This window comes from Gossypium hirsutum, chromosome D06 (assembly GCF_007990345.1).
Source record: "Gossypium hirsutum isolate 1008001.06 chromosome D06, Gossypium_hirsutum_v2.1, whole genome shotgun sequence".
Classification (NCBI taxonomy): domain Eukaryota; kingdom Viridiplantae; phylum Streptophyta; class Magnoliopsida; order Malvales; family Malvaceae; genus Gossypium; species Gossypium hirsutum.
In genome coordinates, this window is record NC_053442.1 from 34,320,269 (window position 1) to 34,331,552 (window position 11,284).

Here is an 11,284-nt window from a genome sequence, read left to right on the forward strand (position 1 = left end):
TTATATGTCATAATCCATATGTTATAAAATTTTACAACATCAAAAAGTTACAACATTGTAATGACATTCTATCATGTCATTATACCATCCAAATATTACAAACACAAAAGGTTACCAAAATTTCATCAACACAACCATGATTTTTAATGATCAGCAAGAAATCTTTTGATCCATTCCAATCGCACAGCAAGAAAATGAGCATTTGCGTTGGATGATCTGGAATCTTGCTCAATGCGCGATAGTGCTCATCCTCAGTTAAACCTTCTACTTCACATAATGTTGGATATAAATTTAGAGCTCTTTCTTGAACGGTCATTTCTGACTTTTGTTGAATTAGCACTTCGGAGGCAATACTCCTACTAATTTCAACACCAACAGTCCGTATGTTTTCCGCCAATATAGTGGCAGCATCATGAAATGAAGTAGAAGAAATATGATCACTTGCATCAAAAATCTTTTTTTTTCTTCTTTGAAAATGTGGAATCAACTTGGTTTCTAGCTGGTTGCGGTTGTGTAGCTGAAACATCCATGTCATCCAAAGAAACATTAGCTTCGTATCCATAGAAATCATTTCTTTCTTCATGAATATTTGTAGTAGCTACTTCCTCAACATCTATTTCTTCAATAATATCAGCGGTTGTTTGAGTATCTTTCCCAATGGCTCGATCTTTTGCGTATATGGCAGTAAGTTGGTCATAATAAGGGAAACTATGATGTTTGAATTGGCCAGCTTCTTTATGACTCTATAAAAATGAGGAATTCATATTAGATATAAGTTTGGTCAAAATAAGATAATAAAGACTTGAAATAATTCTTACATTTATATATGAGTTCCACACCGCATCTTCAGCAACAACAAGCTGCCTATGCTCATCCCAACCAAAACCACTATTGTTTTTTCCACTAAGCATGTCATAAACGATTGACCAATCCCTTTTCAATGTCCTAATCCTCGATTCAAGATTAGGTTTAGCCTTCAACATGGCATTGGGTAAAACTTTTTCTAACATTTTTTCCAACTCATTTAAATAACCGGCTTCGAATCCCATATCAGCATTAAAGGTTCCAACATTGTGCAAGCCGACCATACAGGTTACCAACATAGCATCTTCTTCTGGAACCCATTTCTTTTTGGTTCCTCGAGAATTTCAGGAAGAAACACTTAATTGTGAAAAACCTGACATAACTATCTTAAGAAAAAAAATTAAAATTAAGTTCAATATTATGAATCAAAAAGGTCAACACTTTATAAAATTATAACACATGATGAAACAAATTAAAATAAATTATAATTCAACAAGTCCAGTAAAATACAAAAAACAATTCAAACACCACCAAAGTTTCATAAACTAGATATATGAAATAGCATAAACAAATTAACGTTTACTATTTTTACCCTAAACCTAACTAATTTCTAGATGCTTGCCATTCATTGAACATTTGGTTGGCTAGTTCCATCTTCCAAGTAGCTCATGCATCCGATGGATGAATATCTATGATATTTGGTTCATCGTCATCTATCACATTACTAGGTAATCCTTCTCCCAACTCCGCTTCAATAAGATCAAGACTCATATATGTTCGAATAAAATTATGGAACAAACAACATGCAATAATGATTCTATTGTGCACCCTCACAGGATAGAAGGATGGACTCCTAAGTATTCCCCATCTAAGTTTTAATATCCCAAAGCATCTTTCAATAACATTACGTGCTGAAGCATGTTTCATATTGAAAAATTCTTTCAGAGTACTTGGCTGGTAACCTTGACACCACTCATTCAAATGATATCTTTGTCCTCTAAAAGGTGAAAGAAATCCCTCACAATTTGTGTATCCAACATCAACTAGATAATAACCTATAAAAAAAACTATTTTTCATGGTTAATTTCCCAAAAATGTATGATCTTAAAGATTAATTCAAAGTCCTCTAATTTTACACTTTACTATGAGGAACTTTTAGTCCATGTCTCTTACTAATGGCATCTCAAAGAACCCGTCCATCAGCAACAGAACCTTCCCAACCAAGAAGAACATAAACAAAATGAATATCAGGTGTACAAACACCTAACATATTTGTTGCTATGTCACCTTTAGTGTTCGATATCTAGTTTTATCAACTGTTGGAACCCTAATCTTGATGTGGGTTTCATCTAAAGCACCTAAGAAATTCTACATCACATGTATAAAACCTTAAGTTAGGATACTATATTTAAATCTAAATCAACTAAATTATGTACAAGCTATATATAGAACTCACTCAAATACCTTGAACCATTTCCACCTTGGGTCTATAGAATTAGTTGTAATTGGCTCTGCCTTTTTAAATAGCATATCTTGTAAGTGTATGACAGCATTTAAAACATTGTGAAATGATCTGCTAACGGTTTCCCCAAACCTATTAAAGTGATGCTTGATAACTCGATTTTTAAGGTGATGAGAAATGATATGCAAAAACATTGCCACTTGCTCATCAACAAGCATGTTCCTTAACGACTTCAATCCCCCTACAGTTTGTAACATCTCACATAGTTTAAAAAAGGTAATTCTATTCCTCCTAACTTGTTCAATACAGGTCTTGTCACTAGCATATACAAGTCTTTTCACATAATATCATTTTGCATAAAAATCTAAAATATAGGATTTAATCCGTGGTCGATAAGTACGTAGGTTATGGATGACGCCCAATGTAAGTAAGAACCAACTCGCAACTGTACACATTTGCAACTATATTGTCAATGCAAAACCAATTCTTTTACGCCTCACACTTTGTACTATTAAAGGCAGATGAGCCATTACTGCAAGATATTAAAGTGTTACATATCTTCAAATCATAGTAAAAGGGTCACATTTCTCCAATACTAATTTCAATAACATTAAAATAAAATCAAAGAATTTAATTGCCAAAGAAGAAGAGGAAACAATAACACACTATCAAAGAAAAATGAACAATACATATTAAGAATCTTTACAAAGCACAAAATAGAAATTACAACTATCTTTGGACGTAAAACACTTGAAATTTATTTCTTTATCAATCACCCAAAAAAGAAAAGAAAAGAAAAGAATGTGTTTTTGTGGATTTGATTAATTGATGACTGACGTTTTATTTACCTTTATCAATTTACCTGTAAAAAGTTTGTATTCAATTCAAAAAAGAGAAAAAGAAATAAAAGAATGTGCTTTATCAATTTACCTTTTAAAAAGTTTGTATTCATCCTCACATTGTAATTAACTAATGTTTTATTAGAATTAATAATTGTGAATAGAAAAATATATATTATTTTGTTTGAATAGTTAAAATTAGTAAAAAGGAAAAAAATAATATGAATTTAATAATTTTTATGAGATAAGAAAATAAGGTCTTAATTTCTTTTATTTTGTATTAACTCAATTCGATTATAAGTATATAGTGTGTTAAATATCTTAAAAATTATGTATTTTAAAATATTGGATTATTATTTTTATTTAAATAAAATCGAAAACTCCATACACATTACATTCTTACCATAACATGATTTGTTTGTAGCATTTTACCTTTTTTTTTGTTTTGTTTGTTAAGATAATTATATTAAGAATGTTATTAAATTATATATTATTTGCAGCACTTAAACACTTCAATTGACATCATTTGAGCACCTTAATTTACAACAATTAAACACTTCAATTTACAGCATTTAAACACCTCAACTTACAACACTTTAACATCTCAAGTAACAACATTTATACACCTCAATTACAACATTTAAATACTTCAATTTGCAGCACTTTAACACTTCAATTTACAGCATTTAAACACTTCAATTTGCAACACTTTAACACTTCAATTTACAACATTTAAACACTTCAATTTGTAGCACTTTAACATCTCTATTAACAACATTTATACACTTCAATTACAGCAATAAAACATCTCAATTTCCAGGAACTAAACAATTCAATTTGCAGTACTTAAAACACTTTAATTTACAACATTTAAACACTTCAATTTGCAGCACTTTAACACTTCAATTTACAACAAACATGTTGGTTAGACAAAAATCCAAGTTTCTTATTCATGCAAATCAAATTTTCAGGTTATAGTCCCACAAAAATATGTTTCGCAATTGTATCCAAAATGCATTGTACCCTTTTCATGTTTCAACCCTATAATCAAAAAATAAAGTTCAAAATTTACAAGAGAGAACCTTTTGAGCATTAAACCTACTGAACTATATACAAGACAAATCCAACTATGACACTGTCATCAAACTTAAATCTGACAAAGCTAGGAAAGTAATTCCCGTAAAACAAACTGAATTTTATAAGGGTTCGATCACATTTTGTTTATTACAACTAGTATTTAGAGTTCTCTGATGCATAAAACCTATTCAAAACAACCAATTCTAATCAAAATCATGATTAGTACCAAATAATCCAATCAATTGAGCTTAACTACAAGTTCGAGAAATAACTTTTTTAAAAAAAATGGAAACTGACTTCAAATCACAAAATTGTAAATAAGAATACACCATAAAGCAACCAAATTGGTAAGAATTCAAAAAATAATAAATTAAAAACATATATATTAGGGTATAAGGGAAAAGGAGAGAATATTTGAAGGAAGAAAACTTACATATAGGTGAAAAAAGAAAAGAAGAAAGAAAGGATTCTCACCTTTCTGTTGAGAAGAAAAAAAAAAGATGAAATCAAAATCTCCCAAAGAGAGCAAAACCCTAGCAATGGAAAATGAGGAGAGAACAAAAGGGGTTGTTGGAGGTGGATTTGGAGATAACTGGAACAGAGCGATGGCATACACATGATGAAGAAGAAATCTGGTGAAAGAGAAAGAGAGGAGAATGGTGAGGGTAAAATTGAAACCTTTATCTAATTTGCTATTCCACCCATTCCTTGAATCACCATTCAGTAGGGGGAGGACAAAATGGTTTGATGGATTTTCACGTTGAATAATCCTATAACGAATATAATTATGACAGCCAACCAAACAATGGTTTGGTGATGGGCCCATTGAATTAGGCTGTAATGTATTACTATTACAATCAACCAAACATGCCCATAAGTTCTAGGAGGAAGAACCAAAGAATAGATTTTAAAGGGAGAAAAACCATCCCGACTAATCCTTTTTACAATATATATCTAGTTTTCCCTTAATGGAACTTGACAAGTGTCAATGATGTCTAGAATTTGTCTCAAAAAATGGTTTGCAAGATTTGAGAGAAACATAAATGATAATCCTACACAATGATGTTTGACCAGTCAATCTAGTTGGTTCCCAACCAGATTACTTTACAAACCCATTCAACATAATGCTCAGGTAATTTGGGCATACCCTACTTTTGGCGGTAACCTCACCAGGCTTACTCTTTACTTATCATATAATTTTCTTAAACAACAGAATAACCTGTGACAGAATCCTTAATCATTTCTGCGGTAAACTCCAGACTCTAACACGCCCGAAGACTGTTGATTAGCGGGTTACACTGTGCCAAATAGATAACTTCTCAACTATACGCATTCATATTGGGTTTTTTAGGTTTGGGGTTTAACACTACATGCAGCTAGCTTTTGAGACTTTGTGACTTATGCTTGAGAGAAGTTGATTTTTGGTTTTGTGTATGTGCATCTTGGATTTAGTTTTGGAGTGGATTATAAATTCGAAATGGGATGAAACGTGTCATACATACGTAAAAGGTTGTCAGCTATGGTGAGTTGTGATCAATAGGAATTCAAATTCCTAAGACATGTGTGTGCTTATGTTAAGAAAACTTGGAACTTATGAAGGGAACAACTAGCATTTTGCTTTAAGGTTAAATTGAGTTAAGGTCATAAATGTTTAAAAAGAGATAAGCTTTGATCACTAATGATTACCTCAATGATCCATTAGTGTTGTAGAGTTAATAAGATTTGGAGAGTAGGATCGAGAGGTTTTTCTTCAGTTCAAAACTAAATAAGGGTATAAGAACTCTTTTAAAACATTCATTGAGCTTGATGCCTTCGGATAGTCAACATTCTTTACAAGAAAGACAAATTATTAAACTCATTAAAAAATTAAATATTAAGTTTTTGTTATTTAATTTTACTATTTTAGTTTTTAAATAATTAATCTAAATTTCTTGGGGGAGAAATTTTATTTTTCAAATGTAGACAATTTTGACTTGGTAAACTTAATAACTAATATTGATTAAAGGAGGTCAAAAACCAAATAAAAGAAAAGGCAGTTCAAGTCCAATAATAATATTTTGGTTTTAAAGTAATTCTTTGATGTAACCGAACCGGCAAGGAAACTTCTTCCTTCTTTAGTACTCTTAACCGCCTAACCTAACGCCCAATCCACTCTCGTCCTCACCGTCAGATCATTTCCCTCGCTCATTTAACCGTTCGATCATCAACAACTTTTTCTAATCCATCTAAGAAATCCCTACCCCCCTTATTTAATTCCCATTTCAACGCCTTATTCCTAAAATTTTCCATTTTCCAGTTTCCACAATATTTTCCCTTCAACAATTCCATTTTCGTTTTTTTTTTCATCGATTCAAATCTGATTATCATCATGAGATTCAAGAAAGGTAGCAAAGTTGAGGTATTGACCAAGGAGGAGGTTCCAACCGGCGCATGGCGTTGTGCTGAGATTATCTCGGGCAACGGCCATACGTATAGTGTGAAGTACGGTTGGTTTCCGATCACTGGCGAGGCGGCAGCGGTGGAAAGAGTCTCTAGGAAAGCGATTAGGCCTTGCCCTCCTCCTATGAACGGGAAAAATAATTGTGCTTCTGGTGATATCGTAGAGGTGTTCGATGACTTATCCTGGAAACCGGCGGTGATTGTTAAGGTTCTTGGTGGAAACAACTTTTCCGTTAGGATTCTTGGGTCGAGTAGCGAACTCAAAGCGCATCAATCTCGATTGCGTATTCGGCAGTCTTGGGAAGATGGCAATTGGTTCCTCGTTGGAAAGGTAAATCCTTTCGATTCTTTTTCTAAACGATAATTTTAATATTTCTCTTCATTTTTTTTGTTATACGTTAACTGATTCTTACCTTAATTATTATTTTCTACTTCAGGGTTCATCAAATTCCACTGGGCCGCAGAAAAGGAAAAGATCTTCGCTTGGCTTCTCATATATTGGTGCGCAAAAGAAGAGGGTGTTGGAGGAAGGTAGTAATGGTGTTCAAAGAATAATAATTCGGCTTCCTTCGCCTGCCTCTGAAAAGGTAGATGGATTTGATTCCCCAAATAATATGCTGGGTGAAAGATGTATGCCTTCTTCCTTTAATAGAATTGATGATACCCTGAGTTGTGCCTCCTCTGTTGGTAGTTGTAGTGGTTTAGGGACTTACGGTCTTAATTTGTCTAATTTTGTAACTAGCGCTTGTGAAAACTTAGAGGAGGATTGTCGAAGTGATGCTGACTCTAAACCTGAAGTGAGTTGTCAAGAAGAAGGAAGTTATGTTTCCACTAGTGTGGAATTGGGGTATGACTTCCATAGGTCTGAACTACATGCCTATCAGAAAGCTCTAGGGGCATTGCATGCTTCTGGGCCTTTGACTTGGGATGAAGAAGAAAAGGTGACAAATTTACGCCTTACTCTTAATATTTCAAATGATGAACATTTGATGGAGCTAAGAAAGTTGAGAGATAACAATAATAGGCTTTTTATTAGCTGTTTCTAGATTGGAAGAATTCCTTTCATACATGGTAGTCTTGGTGTTATGTTTGCTCCAATGGTGCAGATAATTGTAAAGATACTTTTCAATTTTGTAATTGCTTTAATAGTTTTTTCTCCTACCTACATGATTGAAGCTTTTTTCTTTATGTAAATTTTTTCCTTTCTTTTCATTATAATCTTTTGTAGATGTGACATATTGTTCATGCACTTAAATTTCAGCACAGGAAAATATAATTTGCCTTAGTGAAACTGTTGAGAAACATTAATATGCAAAGATTTTGAATTACATTAATTATATTCTTTTATTGGTGTAAAGGATTCCCTAAATGAATTTGAGTACATACTGTTTTAAATGCATGTCCTTTACACACACCCCTCCCCAAAGAGAAAAAGAAGAAAAAACGAAAAGACAGACCGTTTTCTTGATTCACTAGGTAGGGTATTGTGAATTCTGATGTGTTATAGGCTGGTTTATGGAGTCTAGCTGGTATTTTGTATATTTGCAGTTTTATTCATGTGAAACTGTTCTATTTCATCTCATGATGATGGATACAAATGTTATACATGCATTATTTCGGCAGTATATGGAATTAATGTTGAGAAATATCTTGATGCTTTCTCAGAATATCTCATGGCCAATGTTGGAGGCATCCATACCTTGCTTCTAAAGCCATGATTGGTTGAGTTTGTCATCTCTAGCAGTTGACCAAGGGGCAACAGCCATGGTTTATTCCTAAACAAACTCTTATGCCCTGCTGTTGGTATGAATCATTTCTAAAATTATTTTTCAAATTTTGACTTTACATATGGCAGTATTGTTATAGGTCATTGTCTTCCTCATTGCAGATGCCCTACAGTTACTATGTAAATTGATATTGCAGTGACATGTCTGGAAAGAAAAATACATAATACGGAAAAAAAAATACATAATCTTAAGAAAAGGACAACTATAATAGTTGGAAAGCTTTTGCGTCTCCAGAATATATGTATAATAATGAACGTTTTAAGTAGGATGATTAATGACACTCTCCCTCCCCTCTTTTGTGCAAAAGACTAATAACCTTAAATGCTCGAGTATTGACCAGAATATGTGATCATCTCTTGACTCTAAAAAAATCAACTTTGGCCTTTTTCAGGCTTCATTATTACTTTCTCAATGTAAACAAGTTCGTAAATGATGATTTATGACATTTGATCAAAAGCTGTTCTAACTTCATAGGTGGTTGCTTGATTTTGTTAGATGGATGCATGTATATCCATTCGGGACACCAGGTTCAAAAATCTTCCCATGTGATGTAGGAGTTATTTTGTCCTTGCATGGTATTATTTGTTTTCAATCTTAGTGAAATTTGCATGAAAAATCCTTGTTTTAGCATCAATGAATAAAGAACCAAACTGTGTGGTTGAACTGGTAATTGGTGACTCGTTTGGTCCAATAAGTGGCATTTAACTGGTAAAGAATAAATTATAATTTAATCGCTTTTAGGTTTTAATTATAATGACTCAACTCTTGGTTCTATTTGCATGAAAAAAATCCTTGTAGCATCAATGAATGAAGAACCAAACTGGATGGTTGAACTGGTAATTGGTGACTTGTTTGGTCCAACAACTGGCATTTAACCATGAACTGATCAAGAAATATTAAACTGGTTGCTTTTAGGTTTTATTATTATAATTGATGGGATTTTGACTCAACTCTTGGTTCTATTTTAACCACCATCCAAATGTACTTTTAAAAGTTAGACTACATTTAATATTGATTCAACATTAATATAATACATGTTATGTGTAAATCTATTTTCAGTTAACATTGGCCGGAAGTGGTTGGACTAATTGAACCAAAAACCGGCTGCCGCACATCTTAAACCTATTTTCTGGTCACTTATTCGTTAGTACTTTAACCCCTAATAATGTACAGTGGTGTGAATCTATGTTATGGATAACATGGACTTTTCCTGTGATCATGTACACGGTCTGAGCATTGGACTGTAATAAGTGTCTGTTTCTATAATCATATATCAGGTTCTTATTCACTTCTGAATGCAGCCATGGACTGAAATAAGTGGTTCAGTTTATGTCATGTACTATGAATGAGAATTCATGCTGTCAGTGACATTGTCTTTTTTCCCTAATCATGTACCGTGGCAAGTCTTCGAAAGACTTGTATGGGCTGATGTTTGATGTGAAAAGATTGTTATATCCTTTGATTCTAGGCAGGTTCTTTTCAATTGGTAAGTGTCAGTTACTGCTTTACATGTGCTGCAATTGGGGGTTAGGGTTTTACATTATTTTGGACATTTTGTTCATCTGTATTTTAACATGGGTGGATTTTATGTTTTATATATTTATGTAAATATTTTCCGGTTCAGGTTCATATTGCGAAAAAAAAAACCCTTCAAATTGAATTTTTTTTTTTGAAGATTTCATCATTGGCTTATGGAAAAGTGAACTATCATAAAATTTTCCATTTTCAACGACAATTTCCCTAATGTACCTTTTTTTCTCTTGGATTCAAATCTGATTCATTGATAACGAGATTCAGAAAGGTAGCAAAGTTGAGGTATTGACTGAGGAGATTCCAACCGGTGCTTGGCATTCTGTTGAGATTATCTCTGGTGATGGCCATACATGTATGGCGTGAAATGCAGTTGGTCTCGGTTTCTGAACACTGAAGAGGCATCAGCTATGGGGAGAGCCCCTAGTAAAGCGACAGGCCTTGTTGCCCTCCTATAAATGGGAACACTAATTGGGTTTATGGTGGTGCTGTATAGGTGTTGGACAAGTTTTCTGTTAGGATTCTTGGATCAAGTAGCAAACTAAGCACATCAATCTCGACTGCCTGTTTTACAATCTTGGGAAGATGGCAATAGGATTCTAGTTGGAAGGTAAATCCTTTTGATTCTTGTTTTTTGAAGGATAGTTTTAATATTTCTCTTCATTAGATGTAATTGATTCTTGCCTTAATTATTGTTTTCTACCTCATGATTATCAAATCCCACTGGGCCACTGAGGAGGAAAAGATCTTTACTTGGCTTCTCGGATGTGGTGCGCAAAAGAAGAGGGTGCTTGAGGAAGGTAGTAATGGTGTTCAAAGGATAGTACTTCGGCTTCCTTTGTGTACTTGCGTTTGTTTCCCCAAAGAATATGCTTCGTGAAAGATGTATGCCCTTCTTCCTTTAATAGAATTGATGATACCATGGGTAGTGTTATGTTTTACTCCAATTAAGTAATTGCTTTTATAGTTTCTTTTGCTGTCTTTATAATTGAGGCCTTCGTTCTTTATGCAATTTTTTTCCCTTTTCATTTGCACCTTTAGTAGATGTGGCATATTGTTGATCCACTTAAATCTTAGCTTGAATCTAATTTTGTTTAGTGAGAGTTGAGGAAACATTAAAATGCAATTATCTGAATATCTTCTTTAGTTGCTGTAACAGATTTCCTTGAATCAATTTGAGACCTACCGTTTCCGTTTCAAAATCCTTTAAGCCCCCCCCCCCTCTCATTTTCCCCCTTCTCTCAAAACCGAAAGAAATACATTTTTTCTGATTCACTAGATATGATATTGTGAACTGTGAATTGCGATGTGATGCTAGCTGGTTAATGGATGCTATATTTGCAGTT

At 33.4% G+C, this 11,284-nt stretch overlaps 1 protein-coding gene across 8 annotated transcripts; it reads left to right on the forward strand.

Annotated features, from left to right (window-relative positions):
• Positions 1-6,405: 6,405 nt before the first annotated feature.
• LOC121202948 (DUF724 domain-containing protein 7) lies at positions 6,406-10,907 on the forward strand. Of its 8 annotated transcripts, none has more exons than XR_005914640.1 (4): positions 6,406-6,952; positions 7,059-7,562; positions 8,287-8,424; positions 8,510-10,907. XR_005914640.1 is itself a non-coding variant. In XM_041095536.1 (3 exons), the coding sequence occupies exons 1-3, from the start codon at positions 6,551-6,553 to the stop codon at positions 8,329-8,331; spliced, it is 951 nt and encodes a 316-aa protein (XP_040951470.1). In that variant the 5' UTR covers positions 6,406-6,550; the 3' UTR covers positions 8,332-10,907. The 8 variants fall into 8 exon arrangements, 4 of the variants coding, with proteins under 4 accessions (XP_040951470.1, XP_040951471.1, XP_040951472.1 ...); XR_005914639.1 differs by having other exon boundaries at positions 10,206-10,907; XR_005914641.1 differs by having other exon boundaries at positions 7,059-7,208; positions 10,206-10,907.
• Positions 10,908-11,284: the final 377 nt, after the last annotated feature.